We start from the raw sequence: 23,604 nt of genomic DNA on the forward strand, positions 1-23,604 counted from the left end.
CAGGCATGGATCTGGATGCCCCGTGTTAAATGACAGTAAGCAGTTATAAGACGATTGTTTTACTAAATTGTGGTCTCATTTTATTAGATTGTCCGCTCAATTCAGTCAATTGTGCACACATTTGACTATATCATGCGCACAATTGACTAAATCATGCACAAGTTTAACTAAATTGTGCGCTCATTTTACAAAAAAATAAATGAGAGCACAATTTAGTAAAATGAGCACACTATTTAGTAAAACGTGTGCACGTTTAAGTAAATTGTGCGCACGATTTACTAAATTGAGAGCACAATTTAGTAAAATGAGCGCACGTTTCTGGCTATACACCAAAAATATCTTGCGATAACCCCTCCAGGGTTCCGTAAACATGTCAAAGTTGGAAGATCTTTTATTCTTGTTTTTTTTTTTTTTTTTTTTACATCAGGAAAAAAACTCTTTTAGGCAAAGAACTCTGGATAATTCCATCACAGCAAGTGGGGATGTAGGGAAAGAAGAGACACGGCAAAACAGAAACAAACAAACAAACAAACAATGAAGATTCAATCACATCTTGGGGTACGAGCGACCATTTCCTGATATTCTAGTCAGGCTCTCGGAGTCTTCAACCACCCATTTAGCTTTTTGTAGATGCCTACAGTAAAGAACCCTCCACTACACTACCATTAGTGTGTGTGTTTGTGTGTGTGTGTTTGTGTGTTGGGGGGGGGGGCTCGGATGCAAATTTTGATATTCTAATCTTCTCATTACAGACTCTGTCTGATGAACACATTGAGGAGGGGGGAGCGGTTCGGATGAGCAATCGTGGCCTGTGGGAATTCTGGGAATTCTTTGATCTTGTCTGATAGCAGGAAACTACCCTGTGTCATATGACAATACTATTTGGAGAGCCGTTTCCGGCGAGTTCTCTGAAGTGCTGTTCGACTGGCAATTATCCCAGATAGCATGCAATTCCAGAGGGTCTCCCATCCCAAAATGGAGCAGTCTTCCAGAAAGCATAGTTCAATGACCACCAACCGTTGGAGCAGCTATCATTTTGAACACTCTCCCTCTCTCTCAGCTGAAACAATGGTGGTTGTTCAACAATGCTTTCGGGAAAGACAGTCCAGGCATGTATTCAGTCCATTCCAGCTCAAGGCCGGACACAAGTCCAGAGTCAGCAGCTGCTGTTATTATCATTATGGCTGTGTTGCCCGTATAGACGAGGACGGGCCCGTACTGAGGGGGGCACCAGTGTTAAGCTTCCTCCAGCTCCACCAGCACACCATCACAGTCTTTGGGGTGCAGGAACATGACTGGTTTCCCATGGGCCCCTATCCTCGGCTCTGCAGAAAGCATGCGGATGTTCTGTGCTTTCAGAGCCAATATGGCTGCCTTGATGTCATCAACCTGCATCACAAAGGGGGGGGGGGGGTATTAGCATTTTTTAAGCTAAAGGTGTAAAGCTGTCACAGGTATTAATGAGAATTCAGACAGGGGTGATGACTTAGATCATTCATTAATCTTACAGTGTGATAACTGTATGACACGGTAGCAAAAGTGAAAAGAAAAAATTGCCGTTGCCGTCGATAAGACTGTGGATTAGGAAGAGAACTGACATTTTTCGCCTTCACTTTCAAGATGAGCACTGTTGTCACAAGATTGTTGGGGTGGAGAGAGTGGGTGTCAAATAGAGGGTGGCTTTCTGTAACACCTTCCCTGACTGAGTGACATTCACTCACCTCTATGCAGATATGATGCATTCCCCCAGACTTATTCTTCTGTAGGAATCCAGCTATGGGGCTCTTCTCCCCCAGCGGATGCAGGAGCTCCAGCTTGGTGTTGCCCAGCTCCACAAACACGGTGTACACGCCATGCTCCGGCAGTGGCACGGTAGCGCTCACCTGGGCACCCAACACGTCGCGGTACAGGGCGGTGGCCTTCTCCAGGTCCGGCACGGCTATTGCGACGTGATTCAGCCTACCGAGCTTCCAGAGTGAGGGTGGAACTCCCTGACGGAGTAGAGTTGATGAAGAGAAGGCTCTGAGAGATGGTGATGTGTGGCATAGGCCTATGCACTTGGAAAGACCTCTCACTGGAGACAATAATAATGACATAATGATTATGTTGACACTGATACTTTATTATTATTTACTTTTTTCAAAAAAGTTTATTTTCAAACATGTGCAACAGTTTAAACAAATGCATATAAAACAGCAAGCACAACCTTAGCAATGTATCTGGTCTTGTCTGGCAGCAGTAGGAAAAAAAACACGAGTTTCTTTTCTCTGAGCGACACCTACAGTTAGGCAATGGTAAAGCAAGACAGCGCAGTCCAGATGCCACATTTCATTTAGTAAAACGGACAGATCCTTCTATTATTATTGAGTGTACCATAACATGACATGGGGTTGAGCAGTTCCCTTGACGTGCAAATTATAGTGAGATTTAAGTCCCTGAATTAACGACAACGTAACCTGATGTAACAGATGAGGTTAAATTAGCAAGCTAAACATGAGCCGTGAGATTTAACTTTGTGTTACACTAACGAAATAATGACGCGAACTTTATCCATTAGAACTTGTTACATGCCATTAAATTATGTTAGACAAAACAATACACTGCAGATGGTTCGTTAACCTATGTGAATTGATCGATTTTTGTACATTACCTGCAACCTTCAGCAAGGGAGACGCCATGTTTCTAAACACTTTATTGAAAACTACTGACTTAAGATAATATGACAGCGATTTGCCAAATGCACTGTGAATAACGGCTCTTCGGAACTCTATTTAAATCAAAAGACTGTCGAGTAACCCTAATAAAACATTGATATAGCTTCAAATTGTGACATTGATGTTCGCCACTCTCAAATGATCTGCGACAATACGTTCCGACAACTCAAGTTTCCGGGGGACGCTATTTACTGTTACTCACTGGTTCCCCATGTGTGAAAAATGATGGCGACGGGGGACACTAGTAACACGTTGGAGAGCTGTTTGAGTATTCTTAACAATAAAACAGCACATCCAGAACAATTTCTAAGGTGAGGCACACATACAGATTAAACTGCTTTCACTGTCATTGAACGATACCAGCAAGGAAAAGAGATGTTGTGTTTTCCTGGGTGACAAGCTAACTACTAGTTACCTATGTTGTAGTAGCCCTCTGCATTGGTAGCTATTGCTAACATTTTACTTTCTGTGTTATTTGTCATTTTATCCCGTGCTGATCTTAACATCGTCATGTGAGATTGCTTTGTCGAAATCCATGTAAGTTAAATGTCCAGTTGTACGAGGTCGGAGGTGCTTCTGTTTAACGTTACGTTAGCAACACAATCGTCGTTAATAAGGTAAAAGAGTACTGTGTACTATGACTGTTGAGCATAGCATGGTTTCAAGTGTTACTTAATAGTAGTTAACTATCTTCTTTTTTATCATCTCGGTGTTGCCTGTGATCTTGTGCAGGTAGCAGAAGCTCAGGTTTGCAGAATGTGTCATGTAGTATTGATTAAGTTTGCATAGCTACTAATAGAGTTCTCATAGGGAAGCCTACCCGTTGTACTTGTGCAAATGGTACTTAGCTGTCTTTGTCCAGGGTCTTGCTCCTCTTGGATCTCATTAGATCTCATTCTCTGTTTTTGGCTCTTACTCTAATTTTTTGCATTGCAGTCTCCAGGATGCCTTGGCAGCAGACTTCACTGCCCTCACAAAGACACTGTACGATTTGCACAAAGCCGAGCAGCCAGCCGGCTTCAAGAGCAGCCCGCTGGACCTGCTGGTAGTGGAGAACTTTGATGAGGAGCAGATCTGGCAAGAGCTTGAGTTGCAAAACGCTCCTGCTCTCGGACAGTTTGAGGAGGCCGTTAGCCAGGTCACAGTGGACACAGGCCTCAGCCTTGTGGCAGAGGAGGATGAAGGAGCTGTTGAGGGAGATGGCATAGAGGATGATGATGATGATGATGAGGATCTGAGTGATGATGAGATTGATGAAGGTGAGGAGGAGGAGGGCGACGAGAATGACGCAGAACCTGGGAACGAGGATGGAGACGGGTTCTCTGAGGAGGACTCAGATGTGGACTTTGACGTGGACGCGCTGGAGAAGAAAGCCAAGCAGAAGATGAACCAGAAGGGTTCCGCTGCACGGTTACCTAAACCTATGTGGACGGAGCCCTCTGAGGTGGACGACAAGTTCTTCAAGCTGTCTGAGATGGAGGCCTTCCTAGACGACATGGACCGACGAGAGGGCAAAGACGATCAGGCCGGCGAAGACGTAGACTACTTCCAGGACTTGCCCTCAGGAGATGAGGAGGAAATGACCTTTGATAAACCAGTGGCATCAAAACGACAGAAAAAGGTAGGCTCATCTAGTTCTTAGATTTTGGATATATATAACAGTTGGAATTTGTGTAAATGAATCAGTCATGACTGAGTTTTCATTGTTTAATTTTCCTTTACTCTGGCAATGCAACAGAAAAGCTCCCGGAACCTGAAATATAAAGACTACTTTGACTCGATGGGTGAAATGCCACCTCAGAACACAGCAGATGATGAAGACGAGGAGGAACCTGAGGAGGGTGGTGAGGATGATGAAGAGTTGGATGAAGAGGACATGGATGAGGAGGAATTTGATTTAGAGGCGTAAGTCGAATCTTTTCCTTTTTCTATTTATGACAAGAGACAGCAATTTTGGCACCCAAAAGCAATTAAACATTTATACACATATTGAATTGCAGCATGATATATTTACATACTGTATGATTTGTTAGTGTTGATGTATATTTCTGTTGTTGGCGTCACTGATGATTTGACACTGTGACTGACTGTGTAGTTAAAATAAAGATGATTCAGTGTTCCGTGTGTTTTGTGATCTTCCACTCCACACACTCATGCACAGGGAGGACATCAATGACGAGGAAAGCAGGCAGGCCAGGGATGCTCTGAAGAGAGTGACCTTTGACCTTCCAGAGGAGAGCGAGGGTGAGGATATGGAAGACATCTTTGGAGGGAAATCAAAGTCTTCCGATTCCAAGTCTTCATTTGAGAAACGTCAGGACAAGGTCTGTTTTGTGTTAATTCAATGTAGAATTACACAGTTTTTTTTCTTTTTTTTCTGGCAGCTGTTTTGTTTATATGTGTTCAGGAAATTATGCGGGTCAGTGAGAACTGTTAGGGATAGCAGATGAGTTACATTTGTCATGCTTCCCATCACACAAGTGTTAAAGAGCAGAAAAAACCTGTGGGCCAATGAAAAGGTGATAATGGCATTGGGCATGTGTCCTATCACACAAGCTGTGTGGCAAGTTTTGGTGCTGATCTGGGGCTGTTGATTGGCTGACAGATGGCGGAGCGTATCAGCGAGCTGGAGAACACGGCACTGGAGGAGAAACCATGGCAACTGACAGGCGAGGTGACTGCTCAGACCCGTCCAGAGAACAGCTTGCTGGAGGAGGACGTGGCGTTCGACCAGGCCTCCAGAATGGGTTGGTGTCTGTTTGTCTCCTCTCTGACTCTCCGCCAAAAAGTGTGTTTTTCCCCTTGTGACTCTTGCTAGGACAGGTGTTTGTGTGTGTGCGTGTGCATGACATTTTGCCGTTTTTTTAATGGATGTCCTCTGTCAAACTCTACTCCAGTATTTTGAAAAGGGAATAATTAGAAATCAAAGCAAATCGCAGTTTGCGGTCAAGACATTTGCATAATCCCGCAGTTAATAATATTCAGTCTGTTTTGAATTCAAACCTTACCTCAGCCTCTGACAATGGCTTTTAAAATGAACAAAATGGCAGTGGCTTTGTAAATGATAGCCAGAAGAGAGAGGAGTGACCTAGTAATGCACAGTACCCAACACGCACTACTGTACGCATGGCTACCGTACTGCGGAAATCACACAGTGTGACCAGGTGGTATTTGGTGTTTGGTCAGTTATTGACGCCACATGGTGCAGTGGAACAGAAATCAGTTACAGGGTACCCGCGGGGTCTTGAACAAGTTTTAAATGTAATATTGTCAAATTAAGGCCTTAAAGGTATTGACTTTTGTTTACAAAAAGTCTTGAATTTCATTCACATTATTTTTTCCCTTTGGTAGGATTAAGTAGATACCGTAATGTCAATTACACTGTGTTCCAAATTATTATGCAAATTACAATTTTATTTAGTATTAATTAAATGTTCATTCAATTGACATATAAATTAAATCAAAAGTTATTTCAATCAAAAACATCTTAACAGGCCAAGTTACATGTTAACATAGGACCCCATCATTGACATGACCTGACATGACCTTTTATGCCCATAGCAGCCAATGACCCAGAGGTATTCTTTGCAGCATGAGATGGTGCATTGTCATGCATAAAGATGATTTTGATACAGAAGGCACAGTTCTTCTTTTTGTACCACAGAAGAAAGTGGTCAGTCAGAAACTCTACATACTTTGCCGAGGTCATTTTCACACCGTCAGGGACCCTAAAGGGGCCTGCCATGTCAACCTTGTTGGGACATGGTGGCCATTCACCAACCATCCATTACTCCATCCATCTGGACCATCTAGGGTTGCACGCCACTCATCCGTAAACAAAACTGTTTGAAAATTAGTCTTCATGTATTCCTGAGCCCACTGCAACCGTTTCTGCTTGTGAGCATTGTTTAGGGATAGCCAAATAGTAGGTTTATGCACACTTGCAAACTTCTTGAGGATCCTACACCTTGAGGTTTGCGGGACTCCAGAGGCACCAGCGACTTCAAATACCTGTTTGCTGCTTTGCAATGCCATTTTAGCAGCTGCTCTCTTAATCCTATGAAGTTGTCTGGCAGAAACCTTCCTTATTATGCCTTTGTCTGCACGAACCTGCCTGTGCTCTGAATCAGCGACAGATTTCTTCACAGTATTATTGTTTCTTGGACTAGCATGTGTCATTCCAAGCAGGGATGGACTGGGACAAAAAAATCGGCCCTGGCATATTTGGCCCAAGCGACCCTCAAATCGGCCTGTCACACCTAATTAAATATAAAATCCTTGCATTACCCTGAAATATGCGTATATTTTCAACTAAGTGTCGCTGAGCACTGAAAGTGGACAAATGTAGACCTCATTGGCTTTCACTCTGACTGATTAGAGGTAGCCATGGAGAACATGATCTCCATATTTAAGTAGGCTATACAAGCAATTGTGAAAGAAGAGTTTCTGTAGATAGTGTTATAGTGTAGAAGCACTGTATCATTTCAAATTATTAAATGGGCTACATTTACATTCTTGAATTTTCCCTTGGGGATCAATAAAGTCTCTCTCTCTCTCTCTCTCTCTCTCTCTCTCTCTCTCTCTCTCTCTCTCTCTCTCTCTCTCTCTCTCTCTCTCTCTCTCTCTGAAAATACTAAAGCCTATGTGTAAACAACATTATTGGTTGGTTAAACAAACATAACTAGCACAATCTACAAGTAGCTGCAGGTTAAACTTTAGAAATGCAAGCCTAGTCTACCCTATTTTATTTGATAGCGTTAGCCTGAAAAAGTATCTGTCTCAAGTAAGTTTATTTATTATCTGATTTCTTCCAACAAGTATGCATACTGGTAACTTGTTATGCTTACTCTAATAGGTTACTAGGTTATGCTAATACATTTCCCTAAGGCCTATGACCTCTTTAAAAATGCCGGATCATTCATGCTCAGAAATTGATTGTGTGTGTGTGTGTGTGTGTGTGTGTCCTAGCTCCTGCTATCACTGAGGAAACGACCATGCAGTTAGAAGAAATCATCAAGCAAAGAATAAAGGACCAGGTGGGTGCTCAGAACCCCTGAAATATCTATATGGCTTATAACCATCTTCAGACATTCAAGGGTTGCATCCTCATTCTTGTGGTCTGAAACCTCCACCTTGTGCTACGGCTGTTGAGTAATTAGCTTTGTGTGTGTGTGTGTGTGGTGCGCAGGTGTTTGATGACGTGGTGCGGAAGGAGAAGCCAAAGGAGAACGTGTTTGAGTACAAGAAGCGCCTCACGCTGGACCACGAGAAGAGCAAGCTCAGCCTGGCACAGGTCTACGAACAGGAGTACGTCAAACTCACACAGGTAAGACCCAGGACACACACACACACAGGTAAGACTCAGGACAGGTCAGATGTACATAAAGTCACTTGGGTAAGACCTGGAACAGCACTTTTAGTCGGGGTGGGAGCTTCCAAGTGGTTGGTAAATCTGAAGATGTTTTCTTGCCAGCACACAACAAGACTCCATTCTGACTTTGCCCATTGAGGAGGCCACATAAGGGTAGCATCGTAGCATGTCCTTGTGAAGGCGCTCTGTGTGCCTGATGTCCACTGCGTTTAATCCCCTCAGGAGAAGACGGAGGAAGAAGAAAACCCAGCCCATGTCCAGATCCAGAAAATGATGGACTCTCTATTCCTGAAACTGGACGCTCTCTCTAACTTCCACTTCACACCTAAACCGGTACGCATTTACTTCCTCATTTAGCCCAGGAAGCTTCTGTCTCAGAGGAGACCATGGATAACTTTTTACAGCATGCGCAAAAGCAACCTGTTAACAAAATGGGGTACTATTACTAGTCATGTTAAATTTATTGAATGATATGAAAGTAGAAAATGTCATTTTTAAATTTAAAAAATGTTAAATATCTAAAGTTAAGTTTAAAAAGTAATCCAGCCAACATGTCTGGAGGTAGGTTGCACTTGCAGGTTGGTGAACAGAGATTGTGTGGTTGTAATGGATGGTCATTGTGTCTGCAGGCCATTCCTGAGGTGAAGGTGGTCTCCAACCTGCCCTCTATTGCCATGGAGGAGGTGGCACCAGTTAGTGCCAGCGATGCCACGCTGTTGGCACCAGAGGAAGTTAAGGTATGTCTGTTTAGTCAAATTACGCCTTCATTCTCAAAAGCATAACAGCCCTAAAAGATGTATTTGTCATTTATTTAGTGTGATTTTTTTGAACTGTTAAACACTTGAACTGTGATTGAGAGATTGACTGTGCTGTGAAAAGTACTGCACAATCTAAATGGGAATGACATGAAGAAAATGAAATGTATTTATGAAGAATTGTTTCTAATATGCATCCACAAGTCTTAGGAGGAGCAAGACTGATTGTCAGCTTAAAAAATGAGACATGTCCAAGCCATCTCAATTTCAATCTCAAGAATCTCAGTACAATGAGGAGACAATCAGAAGTTTTTTTCTATAGGAACCACCATTCACTTTAGAAGACTGAATGTTTTAAAGAGGTCCTGTTTTAAAGAGGTCCTGTTTTACCGGCGGTTTTTATCCCCCCCCCCCCTCCTCAGGAGAAGAACAAAGCCGGGGACTTGATTGGCGACTCGGAGAAGACGAGCACCGATAAGAAGCGCGAGCGACGTCAGAAGAAGAAGCTGAAGAGGCTGAAGGTCCAGGAGAAGGAGAAGAGGCAGAAGATCAAACTGGCCAAAACCGGAGAGAACACAAAGGCCTCCAAGGCCCAGGTGGCCGACACGCTCAAGAAGCTCACCAAGGGAGGCAAAGCCAAGATCCTCACGGTCAGTCAGGTTTATGCCCTCCTTTTGGTTTAATATTCATTACTGACATGGTTGGACACTGACACGGTTGTATGACCTCAGTTTCAGAACGTTCAGAATTCCTGTTGTGTAAACTAGAAAGTATGAAGTATAGCACTTTTTAAACTATATATTTTTTTATAATGCAGTACTTTGTTTATAATTCAAGTTATAAATGTGTTGTGTGACTTCAGTTTCAAAAGTTTAGAAAACAATGAAGTAGTGTAGTAGCTTTGCCAATGCAGTGAGTGTTATTCTTGTTATAGACAGAATCATGTGCAAGTTGGTCATTGTGTGTGTGTGTGTGTGTGTGTGTGTGTGTGTGTGTGTGTGTGTGTGTGTGTGTTTTGACAGAATGACGGCATGGACAAGGCTTTGCGGTCCTCGCAGGCGTTCTTCTCCCAGCTGCAGGACCAGGTGAAGTCACAGGTCAAAGGCTCTAAGGAGCAGGGCGGCAAGAAGAAGAAGAACCAGAAGGAGGTCTCTGCCAGCAAGCTGAAGTTATAGCCCACAGACTAAATACTCTGGCTTATGGTCATGTACAGTTCATTTTTATTATTGTTATTATTCAGATGGAAATATTACCTGTGAGTCCACTTCATCTTGTCATAAGAAATTAAAGAGTCATCATGATTTGTAAACTGGTGTCCTGGTTCATATGTGAAGACTATTACTCCTGTAGTGATTTGTTGTAGTCTGTGGCATGGCCAGTAGGGGGTGCCAGTGGACTAAGGTATTGTCCCCGGGTCTCACGATGCATTGAAATATGCAAATGACCCAAAAGCTCCTGTGTGCCCCACAACAATTATGGTCTCAAAGTTCAAAGTCGAAATGCTTTGCTACATTTTTAGAAAAAGAATGCAAACAATGACCTCAGCTGTGCTTGCTCAAACAACAGCATTCAATGCACCACTGTTCTTGTGTTGAATCAAATGCTTTGCAATTTGGGCTGCCTTATTTATCCCACCATAGACTTCTCAAACAACCCTTCACGTGGTAGTATTGATAAATTCTTTCAAGTTGGCACAGTGGCTTTTTTGAAACATATTTTGAAAGAGACAACTGCAAAACCATGTGTTAAGTCTTTTTTTATTATTAGCACTAAAATATGTTATGACAGTCAACTGGCTTTACATAAAGACCCCACTCCCGTTACCATAGTGCCCATCAGAGTTGCCATAACTACCATCACACCACTGACTTCCTGGTATCTGCCTATTGGCCATCATGCTGGAGTGTCACTTCCAGAACTCGTTACCCACAATCCTTTGCACACCACACAAAGGAAATGCATATGAGACTACAAGTCCCAACAGCCCCTGCCTAGGGTCACAGCTTAGACATCAGCTTCATCTCTGCTACTTCCCTCCTTGACAAAGAGAACGGGACAAGGACACTGAGAAACAAGAGGGATAGAGAGCGGGAGGAGGTGCACTGAAAGCCTGGTCTGCATTGACCATTAAGCATGGGGTTAAAAAGGCACAACGGAGGCCCACAGTCCCTGTTATTCTCTTTAGTTTGGATTGATTGTGTGTGGGGTTTTTTTTTTTTTTTGCAGTTGCTGAAATTCTCCAAAAACTCATACATAAATATCAGTGCTGTGTATACTTTATAAAATCAAAAGAAATCAAATGAACTCTAATGGTGAGCAGACGTGCCTGACAGTATTAAAGCACTGCACACTCAACCATTTCCTTTAGTGGTACACTACTGAGCAGTACAATAAAAACAAACAAGAGACACATAAATAAATGTACATTACTTCATAGTCACAAGAGATGAAAAGAAGTACCATACTAAAAACAAACCAAACAAACAAAAAGAAATAAATCTAGAAATTCAAGCAAATGAAACTGTACACATCATTAGTCAGGCTAATCGCTACCCATGATGAGGGTACCACTTCCCATCAGCATAACCACCTGCACCCGTGCGCCACCACCACACACACACACACACACACACACACACACACACACACACAGTCAACACACACACAGTCAACACACACGTCACGTCACTTGGGGAGAGGGACATAGGGATTAAAGAGTTAAGCGTTATGTCCATGAGGCTCTGAGTTAACACACTTAAGGACACCAAATGGCGCTCCGCAGAGCACACGCACAGTTACACACATTTTAATATCCTGCAGGGAGCACGCTCGCACACACAGAAACAGTGATGGCAAATCAACCAGCTGATCTGCTCAGCAGTCCTGGCCTAAGTGGATTTATGATCAGGCAGGATCCAGCCAGCCCCGGTGGGGTCCTATAGTTCACCACACAGCTTGAGTCCTGTCTCCTGCTTCCTATCTTCCTACAGCCAATACCACACTAGCTAGCTATACACACTACTGTGCTCACACACACACACCTACAGCCAATACCACACTAGTTAGCTAGCTAGCCACATGTCTGTGCTCACTCACACACACACACACACACAAACCCACTTGGCAGAGTGAGGGATACAAACACACACACACACACACACACACACAGTTCATCATTTTGGTTTGTTAGTTTGGTGAATAATAGCTGTGATGAGACCCTGCCAGCAGGTCAGGAGAAGTCAAACTAACTGTTGAAGATAAGCAAGAGATAGAGATAGAGAGAGAGAGATAGGAGTGTTGTTCCACAGGTCAGATTCCTCATAATGATCCCACAGCGCATCAAGCTCCTCTCATCTCCTCACCAGTCATGTTAATATAATACCTCTGGAAAAACACACGACATCAGACATTCTGCACCATCACCACATGTCAGGGACAAAAGGAATTAGGAGGGGGAAAGAGGGGAGGTGCGTACTTAGCGGCAGTCCATTTCCAATAATTCTGTGCAAAAACACGCCTGGATACACAGACACGAACACACACACAGGCACACACACAGACACCCAAAGTCCTGTTGCCAAATCACTGCTTCTTCCTCACTTCCTGTTCCTCTTCTTCCTCTGTCCACCGCCATCTTCCTCTCCTCCTGCCCTGTGGCGGAAGCAGGCGGGGCTTGGCGTCCCCCTGTTCAGAGCGTCTCATTGGCCAGCGTCTCGGTGGACAGCCAGATGCGGGCGCCGCTGAGCAGCTTGCTGAGGGGCGTGCCCAGTAGGCCGCGCCGGCACAGGTTGCCCACGGGCGAGAAGGGGAACGAGGAGCTCAGGTAGTCGGGCGCCGGGCATGCGGAGGAGGTGGGGGTGGACGCGCCGGGGCCTGCGAGGGTCGAGAGCGGCGCGCGGAAATACATCCGACCCTGGCGCTGCTGGTGGTGGTCAGGCGGGGACCGGGAGAGGGACTGGGGCCGGTGGGGGGTGTTTGAGGGGGGGCTGAGGGCCAGGCCTGGGCCGGGGGGAAGGGGGGAGGGGGCTGGGGATGGAGCTGGGGGAGGGAGCCCACTGCTGGGGGTGGAGGTCAGGGTGAAGCTGGAGTTGGAGGTGCTGTAGTGGCGCAGGTGGCTCTGGAGCGTGTGGATCTCGTCGACGAGCAGCGAGAGCTTGTGGAAGGCGGTGACGGGGCCGCCGCGGGGGATGCGCGCCTCGGGGACCCAGCGCAGGAAGTAGAGGCGCCACAGGGTCAGGTGCGAGGGCAGCAGCTGGGGCAGCAGCAGGCCCTGGGGCTCGGCCGCGCGGGAGAAGCGCTCGCGCACGAAGCGCTCGCACGGCGTCTCGCACGGCTCGCGCGCAGGGCCGAGCTCCGGACGCAGGCGCAGGACCAGGGAGTTCCGCCGCGGGAGCGTGTCCAGGTCCGACAGCTGGCCATTCCGCAAGGCCAGGGGCAGGCCGCGCAGCGTGGAACTGTAGCTCTTCTGCTGCAGAACAGAGAGAATCATTTATGACACATATCTGAAACACGCTCTCTACACACAAAACAAAGCCATTCCGATGGCACTAGCAGCTACATTGCAGCAGTATTTTATTTAATTGCTGTCCTGTTCAAATTTAGTTCCCAAAGTCCCCAAAGGCTTTCTGATACTAAGTCTAATTTCATTTCCTGAGAATTCTTAACTAGCTTGTAACTGTGGTAATCTTACCCTGAAACTCAACAGAACACCAGGAACCAGAAAAACAAGTGTGACAAATTCTGTCGTCATGTTTAAACAGAAGTCAGCCTTAGTAATTACAAACACACGCATACTCATCCAGGTAAACAAAAGCTAATGATCACCTTGGTGCGTTTGAAGGTCTTCACTGCCCCGTTCTGCACATAGGTGGCGCTCTTGCCCACATAGAGCGGGTTGTTGAAGAGGGTCTGATCCTTGGGGCTGAACTGCTGAGACCAGTCCCACACAGGGGGGAAGCGGAGGGCCTGCTCCTGCCCAAGAGGGATGCTCTTACTGCGGGCAAAGTCCTGCAGAACAGAGGGGAGGGGTGGGGGGTTAACACAACTCTGACTACATTACATACATTTTGGACAATGTGGTCACTAAACTGTGAAATAAAGAGGACTTTGAAAGGGAATGGTTGATACTGACAAATTGCCGCTATCAAAGCTATGTGAGCATTCAATTTTGCATCAAATGTTGTTCAAAATGCGGACTTGATATTACGTCCTGCAAGTCTCCTTCACGAGGAACAGACATAGGTATAGGCATAGGTATACAAGCCTCACAGCTCTTTTTAGTTCATGCATGTCATGATGAAAACGTGTGTGTTGTGTGTATGTGTGTGTGTGTATGTGTGTGTGCGTGTATATGTGTGTGTGTGTCCTCACCCTGCTGTGCTCGGCCCTCTGTTTGGGGCAGTTGAAGAGGAAGGTGCTGAAGACAGGGATCCACACGCTGTCGCTGAGCACCGTCAGGTACGTCTCGGTGAACTCAAACGCTGACGGGTACTGGTTCAGCAGCTGCCACACGCAGTCCAGGAACAACAGGAACAGAGGAGACTGCAGACCACAAGGAGAGAGAGAGAGAGAGAGAGGGCGAGAGGGAGAGAGAGAGGGGGAGAGAGAGAGAGGGGCAGTGAGAGAGAGGGGGGGCAAGATGAAATGAATGAAAGAAACGAGAGTTGAAGTCTACTTTTCTAACTGTGGGTCATATGGGGTCATTTCTAATTCATCTGATTTTGCTTCTTGAGTATATTCTGCCAAATCCAAATGTGCAGCGCAGAGGATGTATATGAAATGGTGATGCCTTGCCTGTCTTTAAATCCTGCTGTAACCTCACTCATCCTCAACCTTTCTTTGCCATGATGGCTTTCCTCTACCATCCTCCATCGCCACTCTCCTCCGTCACCCAGATGAATACGTAGGTGCCGCAACCCTGAACCATCCATCACCATCACGCCTCTCCATCACCACAATCACCATGACCGGCCATCTTCCTGTTCCTGTGCGTCTTTCTGGACGCGCCCCCCCCCCCCCCCACCCCTTGGCATCGTCTCTGAAGTGGTCGCAGCCATCAAGGAAGTGGTGGCCCACAGCCATCCACTCTGTTCTTCCTTGTTTTCATTTCTATCCTTCACCCCCACCACTCACTGTACCTCGCTCCGTCCCTCCCCAGCGTTATTCTAGTGGTGGTTGGAGTGGTTCAGGAAGTGGGGGACCGCATTCACCCACTTGTTTTCCATCTCAACCCCCCCTTAGACCCCTCTCTCTCTCTCTCTCTCTTCTCCTTATTCCATCCATCCTCTCTCTTCCTTCTTGTGGTGCTTTAATGGGAGTCTCACTTCTCTTTCTTGTCTCTATGAGGAGTATGTAGGCTTTGTGTGGGAAATACTAATGTTTTAATGGTGTGTTCAAAATATGTGAGTAAGGCCATTGTTCAGTAAAGAAGTGCTCTCTCTCCATCTCTCTCTTCCTCTCAAATCCTGATCCCATGTCTGCCTCTCTGTCCATCTCTCCGAATTTAGCCGGTTGTTCTACTACTCCACCCCCTAGTATTTCCTCCGGACATTATGTAAATGTGCTGTGTCTGAACGAGGCATAGAACATGCGGTTAAAATTCACACCTAGTAAGAGGGCGTGTTGGTGACGTTTCTTTCGTGCGTCCATGTGGTTAGATCTGACTTAAATGCCAGTGTTATGATGGAGTGGCATAGTGCTGTCCAGAAAATCTCCGACGTGGAAAGATGCAGACATCACGGAGCTACTGTCCATGAGGGCATACAACATTTTGATAGAACACATGAAGGGAATGGCACGTTGTAGCCTACAACTGCATGGCAAGGCCAAACGAATTCAAAAGACCGAATCATCATTTCAGAAGGCGCTGAAAAGGCAGTAGCCTACAGCAACGTCGTTGACGACAGGAGTATTTAATAAATTGTTAGCCACCACGGTCGGTTTTCTGTTAATTGATAGCCTTCTCATGACCTCACTGCTGAGCTCACTGATATTTGTTGAGCATAAGTATAAGTGTAAGTATCTAAGTATATATACTCTTTTGATCCCGTGAGGGAAATTTGGTCTCTGCATTTATCCCAATCTGTGAATTATTCAAACACACACAGCACACAGTGAACACACAGTGAGGTGAAGCACACACTAATCCCGGCGCAGTGAGCTGCCTGCTACAGTGGCGCTAGAGGAGCAATGAGAGGTTAGGTGCCTTGCTCAAGGGCACTCACCGGTTACAAGTCCGAAGTGCTAACCGAAAATGAAAACGAAGAAAACCCAACTTTGTTCCAAGCTCCTTACGTAAATGCCATAGACACATAGGGAGAGGATGCTTTTGTAAAAATAAACCATGAAAAAACGAACCACTTCACTGTTATGTTAGTATTTTGTTTGTTGCTTAAAAATGTTGTATATGATGGCCTTGAAGTCTTGAGTTAGCCTACTGAATTGGCTGGTACCATAAAGTTCGTGCATGCTCTCTCCAACGCACATTTGCAGAAATGTGTTTATTCGAAGCACACATACAAATACTGAAAATCTGAAAGCCCTATGTGTCTGTCTCTCTCCTCACCTCTTCCTTGTCGTTCTTCCTGAGGTGGTTGCAGCGGTCGAGGAAGCGGTGTCCGGCCATCACCCACTCCCGCTGGACCAGGCCCTGGAACCCCAGCAGGCTGCGGCAGTGGGGGTCCAGCATCAACTGGACCAGGCAGGACACCACGCAGCTGAGGTCACGGTCCTCCTCCTCTGCTCAGACACAGACACAGACACAGACACACACACACACACACACACACTTAGCTCAACCTAACAAACCTGACAAATCATATACACAAACAACCTGTCCAGAATAGGTGCTTACCGAGCAAAATGACAGAAGTGTGTTTTCCCTCCAGCATGTACACAATCTCCACAGCGTGTCTTAAAAAAGCCCTGCAGGGAACAGGAAACACACACATCAAACTCACCACACTGAACACACACACACAAACACACTCCACATCAAACCCAACCCAAACACACACATACACACACACACACGGCCCCACACACTTCCATAGTGTGCCTTAAAAACGCCCTGCAGGGAATAGGAAACACACACATCAAACTCACCACACAAACCCATCCAAACTACCAAATGAACACACATACACTACCACACTACACCCAACACAGACACACATAGATACTCACACACACAACCCCAACACTGAATACACTCATTATTCTGTACACTATATTTCAATTACAGGAAACAACACATCTGCCTTTCTCTGTCTTGTACATACATACACGCACGCGCGCGCGCACACACACACACACACACACACACACACACACACACACACACACACACACACACACACACACACACACACACACACACACACACACACACACACACACACTCACTCACTCACACACACGCAAATCAACACACCTGCCTTTCTCTGTCTTGTACATACACACGCGCACACACACACACAATCAACACAAGCACTGAAAGCACACTTCTAAAACTGATAGTTCCGGTCCTTGATTGTGATTGGCAATCACCACAAGGGGGGTTTTAGGCACTCTGCTAGCGCGTCGTGCCTAACAACACCCCCAAGCTGTTGTAGAATCAGCGTAACCTACGGCCTCTCAGGGCTTATTGCTTAATCCTACGACACCAACTTGCAACAGTGTCTACAATAACGTTTGCACAGCAAAGAGCAGGGCTGATTTTCAACATTATGACTGGTATTTCCCATCTGAAAGACAACATTATGCACTTATGGTAAATGGATAGACTGTCTGTCAGCTTTAATCTGATTGGTCCAAAACATTAAACAACATGGCTATCCCTGAGGAAGCTAGAGCTTGAGCTGGATAAATATCATGATGTTGTTGTTTTATGCATCATGCTGATGATATCTGAATAGGGAAACACTGAATGCTTTAAGATTTCACTTCTATTTCACTTCTCCCTGCTGGATTTGGTTCTGCTTAGCGAGTAAAACTCAGCTGTCACAACGGAGATATCTGCTGCTGAAACCCTCATGCGTCATGAGCCCCTCCACTTATCATCACACAGGTAGGTCGTGCTACGCTAAAGAAGAACTAACTACAACAGGAAAGAGAATGACTGAGTACCTAAAATACCAGAATGACTTCACCAGTGCCTGGGTTTGTGTGTGTGTGTGTGTGTGTGTGTGTGTGTGTATATGTGTGTGTTTGAGAGCGTGTGTGTGTCTATAAACATTTGTGCATACCTGACATAGTCCATCCATCGCGAGCTCTCCAAGGACGACAACCATTTCTCCTCTGATTCCTCAAAAGGCTCTGTGTATAGCCACACACACACACACACACACACACACACACACACAAAAAAAAAACACAAAACACACAGTCAATTATATGGAAAAGCACTCACAAGCAAGTGATGTCTACCCCAAACACAAGGTCTAACCCAGCCTGTCTCTCTCAGCACCTGTCAGTCCTGCTCTGTGCCAACCTTGATGCTATTTGCCTTGATGCTATCGCCTTCAGCATGAAAGGCGCCCCTTTATCAACTATGTGGCTGCATACGGTTATCTTTCTTCTGCTTCTTTATCATAACAAAACATCACATGCCACAACACACACACACACCTCCATATCTCTATGCACACAAACTGATATGGATCATCTCCACACACCACTTAACTCAAAAGCCTCCAAAAATGTAAACAGAGTGAAAGTGTAAACACAAACAAACAAACAAACAAACATGTAGAACAAAGTGTTAGGACAGGTGTGGACTCACCGATTACGCAGACCTGCCGCAGCTTGGCGAGAGCGGCCTGCACTTCCTGGATGTTGGGCAGCTGCTTGTCCAGGTCGGACTTGAGCACGTCAGACCGCTGTGGGTGGCTCTTAGTGATGGCACTGCTGATCCTAGTGAGGAGCAACACACCTTCAAATTTTACCTTTGACCCTGGAATGGCAGGTGCATAAAACTGTTCTCACATGTTTACCCCACTGGGACATTAAACCAGCACTAAAGAAGCGTATGCGTCTTTACATAACTCCGATAACTAACTTCCTGTAGCACAGCAGCTCTTTGTTTTTCAGCAGCTCTTTGAACAGCTAGTGTTCCTACCTGAACACCAAACTTCCTACGGCTGTTTTACAAACGATATGACCTGCTCAGAGTGCGGCAGAAGGGCTTTTCACCCTATTAAGAGCTTATGTGCCATTGAAATGATTTTGGAAACAATATTGTGAGGTAAAAAAACCTCTTTAGGGGGCCTTTCAGGTGCATCCACATAAGATGAGGCTCAGACGCAACCCAATCCCCGAGTGTTGATATTATGATACTCCTGAAAGTCCAAATTACTCTGGTGGATTCTGGCAAACCTATAAATAAACTAAGCAGGCGGAAGTCTGCTGAAACATGAATCAATTCAGCCACGGATGCGGTCTAAATCTGAACCGCTGATGTTTTAGAATTGGTGCTATTTTGGTGTGTGTGTGTGTATGTGTGTGTGAGAGTGAGTGTAAGTGTAAGTGTGAGTGTGTGAGTGAGAGAAAGACACACACAGACACAAGTGTGCAGTGGGGATTTTTAAAGTGGGTTATTTGTGTGGGTTATAAAATGGGCTATTTGAATGCTGTCATTGCAAAAACAGTCACACTCGCACCTCCACATAGATCGGGTGCGTACAGCTTTCCTGAACATGAAACCAAATTCACAAATCCATTGAATGACTTGGATTAGTTTCAAAATGTAATGTTTTCACCCAAACTACACTTTTCCACCAAAGTTTATGAATATCGGTCCTGTAGCTTTTCATTTTGTTGTATCATACAATAAACAGACAAACTATAATGTAGAGTAGCCTATATCATTGTCTTTGCTAATGATTAAAACGCAGAGGCGCAGTCAATAAAACAAAACACAATAAAAAAATAAAAGAAAGTAATACATTAGGCAGGCAAGTGCCAGTTGTTGCTTTCTTAGAAACGTTTTTGTTTGGATGAGAGTAGCTGCACCAATCTAAGTTTTTCCTAAAGTTGTTTCGTGTGCAGGTTCACCGTTGGGTCATTGCTTATGGTTAAAAAGCCCATCACTTATATTGGTTTACTATGCCTCCAACGCCCACTACACCCCTGCAAGCGCGATGATAAGTTGAGGACAAAAAACAGATTCTGGCCGTGAGAAAAGTCTGAATCTTGATCAGCAGGTTTTTAAACGCCCCTGCTCTCCTGCAGTTAGCAGATAAAGAGGATCCGAGACACATCCAATACTGTATCTGTACACTGTCCAAGTATGTGTGTGTCTGTGTATTTGATGTTAGGAGGACATAAACCCATCTTCCTCTTTTCATCTTTGAAATCTTTGCAGTCTGGTTATACTTCTTCTCATTTTATAAACACACACACACACACACACACACACACACACACACACACACACAAACAAACCTCTGGTCCAGTTTCCTCTGCTGTTGCGGATCGCTGATGCTGGACATTCGAACCAAAGCACTTCCGTTGGGGTGACTCCAGCACCACAGCTGAAGAGTGACACACACACACACACAGAAACACAAACACTTTTGAGCATGTAGTTAAAGAATTTCTCCACACTTACAAACAAGACACACACGCTCAAACACATGCAAAAATGCACCACATCTTTATACAGCTCACCCACACAACACCCACACACTCAAACCACAACCACCATCTTGCAGCTACATGGTGGACCATTCACACACACACACGCTTGCTCTCACACGCTCTCTCACACACACACACACACACTTCACTGCTACAGTGTGTGGGAGGGGGGTGCTGTCTAGGGTCATGAACATGATTTATAAGACACAGCCAGCACTTCTGATGGTGGTGTGTGTGTGTGTGTGTGTGTGTGTGTGTGTGTGTGTGTGTTTATAACATGGGTGTATAAGTGTATTTCTGTGTATGATGAGGGAGTGTGACTAACCGGGATGCGTTGGCCCGTAAAAGAACATGCATACTGTTTCAGATCTTGATCCGCTAGCGAGGCTGGAACCACAAAGCACTCTGGCAGACTAGAAGAAGAAAGATGGAGTTATAGACACGCAAACACACGCACGCGCACACACACACACACACACACACACACACACACACACACACGATAGCTGAGCTGTTCATTTCCCCCTAACAGCGCCTGAATCCCTGTTGAGGAAACATCATGACAAAATCAAGACTATTCTCCTGCGTCCAACAGACTGTTCTCCTGGGTCCTAAACTGGAACAGCCATTACACATGCACTCTTTAATGGAGCCCTTTCAAACGGGAACAACTTAGAGACCATGCGAAAGGGTTGTCCACACTGGCAACATCTCAACTATAAAGATGAAAAACTATCATTTTAAGTATCGCTATAGTTAACTGGAATGACAACATTCATTGCATACTATAAGGTAACAGACATGACGAACGATATCATTGGGAATCACTTTCAGACCAATTTTAAGAATGATAAAAAAAAAACTGACGGCCAATCAGAATTCATTACATTTTAGAAATCATATTAATGAACACAAGAGACTTTCCTTATCGTTGGTTATTGTGGACGTTCATATCGTTGTGGTTAGCTATGTATAGAATGCCGGTCATTATTGGGAAAATAAGTCCCGACAGGGCGAACCGGACCCCGACACGCAGCGGACCGTTTCGTCATGGCATTTGCTGAGAAACAAATAGTTCACAACAGCACACGCTGAACTTGAATCAAACATTCTTTAGAACACAGCTGATCAACCGTCTACTTTCACTTTTGAATGAAGTTCCAGTCCTTGCGCAGTAATATGAAAGACTTAAATTAGAAGCACAAAGCCCATTTTCCTTGACAGCGGTCTGTTATACTTAGCAACGGTCTGTTATTGAGAATGGGAAGGCCCATTCAAGTGAATGGAGCATTCTGCAGCACTCTGAAGAGCCGTGTAATAACTTTACATTAACATTTACATTTATTCACTTAGCAGACGCTTCTGTCCAAAGCCTTCCATATGCCTTACATTCCACCTCTATTCCATATCCTTACATATGACAAATGCCACTGTCCCCGGCGCAACTTGCTCAAGGGCACCACAGTGGATGCCGGGAATTGAACCCACAACTTTTCAGACTACTGCATGCTAGCCCAGCTTCTTAACCACTCTGTTCCGCCCCACTCTACGCTACCAGCACCCAACACTACGCTACCACCGCCCCACACTACCCAACCACTACCCAACACTACGCTACCAGCGCCCATTATAGTTCTGGGTTATGGTTCAGCATCTGTTACAGATACCATAGGACAGTGGTATTTAGGCTGATGTTTGCGAGTGTATCTGCAGGGGCTGATTACTGAGAATCTGCTCATGGAGGTAAGAATTGGGCACTGAAGGGAAGCATAAATCCATAATCTCTTAATACAGACTAACACACATGAGTTATGTAAGCCCAGGCTCCTGCTATGAGCACAGTCAGATTACACTGCGGTTAATGAGCCGGACTAATCTTTATCCAACTACACAGCTGAGGGGAGACCAGAGATGGAGCCAAACAAACACACACACACCACACCCACACACACACAATCTCTGTAAATACAAACACACTTACGTAACTACTGAATGCCACCCCCCTCCCAAACTTTCAACAAACGAACACACACAAACTTGATTCACAACAAATAGTTACTAACAAACAAACAAACAGGTATTAGTACACACGCACACACGCACGCACACACACACACACACACACCTGGGCGAGACGAGGTAGCCCTCGTTGATGGAGCACACCCTCCACTCGGAGGCTCCAGTGCGCTTGATCTCTCGGTCCCAGTCAGACGGGCGGTCAAACAGCGGCGTCTGGTGCCCTCCTCCAGGGTCCACGCCATTCACCCGCTCACCTGCACGCACACACACACACCAGGAGACACACAGAGATATGACAGGATCACCAACACGAACAAAGGTCAACCTACCGGCCTTAAAGCCTTGCAAACCCCACCAACAACCTGGCAACTGTAAATCCACCCCCCAATGGAAATGAAGCTCACACACTTCAGCTTCGCCCCCCCCCCCCCCCCACCCCTCCCCTCCCCAATGGAAATGAAGCTCACACACTTCAGCTTCGCCCCCCCCCCCACCTCCCCCCCCCTCCCCCATGGAAATGAAACTCACACACTTCAGCTTCGCCCCCCCCCCCCCCCCCCCATCCCCCCAATGGAAATGAAACTCACACACTTCAGCTTCTGTAGTGTGAGAGCTGCATGTGACTGTGTTTCCATGCTGGCCTCTCAGGCATTCCTCCCTACACACACACGTCAAGTCCTTACTTGAAGGCCAGGAAGGAAACACTGTGTGTAAGAAGGCGTTTTCCTATATGTGTGTGTGTGTGTGTGTGTGTATATGTGTGTGAGTGTGTGTGTGACAAATGCCATTGAAGACTCATGAAACAAACAATAATGTATTGGTGTGTGGATCATCTCTTACACTATGTCTTGTATACTGTAGGTGGAATGAGTTGCCCAGTGCACTCCATTCCTGTGATAGTTTTGAGTCTTTCAAGAGGGTTCTAAAGGCATTTCTGTTCAACATTTAGTTTATTAAGCGTTTAAACTAGCACTTAGTTTATTAAGCGTTTCTTATGCATTTGTATAGTATAGTATTTATTTAATTTTATTAGGGTATTGATTTAATGGACATTGTTGTTTATTATTGCTATTCTCCTGTAGTCTTGCCAACTTTTTAAACCGTTTAC

The 23,604-nt window shown here is 45.4% G+C and overlaps 3 protein-coding genes across 4 annotated transcripts in view; 1 reads left to right on the plus strand and 2 right to left on the minus strand.

The window, feature by feature from the left end:
• Positions 1–373: 373 nt before the first annotated feature.
• mcee (methylmalonyl CoA epimerase) lies at positions 374–2,888 on the minus strand. The gene is made up of 3 exons (XM_042073585.1): positions 2,651–2,888; positions 1,722–2,074; positions 374–1,389 (listed from the first exon to the last, which is right to left on the minus strand). Exons 1-3 carry the CDS (start codon positions 2,676–2,678, stop codon positions 1,237–1,239), a joined length of 534 nt encoding a protein of 177 aa, XP_041929519.1. The 5' UTR covers positions 2,679–2,888; the 3' UTR covers positions 374–1,236.
• Positions 2,872–10,149, plus strand: mphosph10 (M-phase phosphoprotein 10 (U3 small nucleolar ribonucleoprotein)). The gene is made up of 11 exons (XM_042073582.1): positions 2,872–3,025; positions 3,651–4,335; positions 4,453–4,619; positions 4,876–5,038; positions 5,320–5,461; positions 7,683–7,750; positions 7,903–8,040; positions 8,308–8,418; positions 8,715–8,822; positions 9,263–9,490; positions 9,863–10,149. The coding sequence occupies exons 1-11, from the start codon at positions 2,937–2,939 to the stop codon at positions 10,013–10,015; spliced, it is 2,052 nt and encodes a 683-aa protein (XP_041929516.1). The 5' UTR covers positions 2,872–2,936; the 3' UTR covers positions 10,016–10,149.
• A 432-nt stretch (positions 10,150–10,581) lies between these two features.
• Positions 10,582–23,604, minus strand: part of mtmr10 (myotubularin related protein 10) — a 49,091-nt gene continuing 36,068 nt past the window's right edge. The window contains exons 7-16 of one of the 2 annotated variants that reach the window (XM_042073581.1): positions 22,603–22,750; positions 20,803–20,890; positions 20,283–20,371; positions 18,622–18,752; positions 18,086–18,155; positions 16,693–16,763; positions 16,405–16,577; positions 14,211–14,381; positions 13,665–13,847; positions 10,582–13,305 (exon numbers count right to left, since the gene is read on the minus strand). In XM_042073581.1, the coding sequence (XP_041929515.1) occupies positions 12,529–13,305; positions 13,665–13,847; positions 14,211–14,381; positions 16,405–16,577; positions 16,693–16,763; positions 18,086–18,155; positions 18,622–18,752; positions 20,283–20,371; positions 20,803–20,890; positions 22,603–22,750 (1,901 nt within the window). In that variant the 3' untranslated portion in view covers positions 10,582–12,528. Of the gene's footprint in view, positions 13,309–13,664; positions 13,848–14,210; positions 14,382–16,404; positions 16,578–16,692; positions 16,764–18,085; positions 18,156–18,621; positions 18,753–20,282; positions 20,372–20,802; positions 20,891–22,602; positions 22,751–23,604 lie in introns of both variants that reach the window. The other variant, XM_042073580.1, reaches the window with a different exon arrangement.

Source organism: Alosa sapidissima, chromosome 20 (genome assembly GCF_018492685.1).
Source record: "Alosa sapidissima isolate fAloSap1 chromosome 20, fAloSap1.pri, whole genome shotgun sequence".
Classification (NCBI taxonomy): Eukaryota; Metazoa; Chordata; class Actinopteri; order Clupeiformes; family Clupeidae; genus Alosa; species Alosa sapidissima.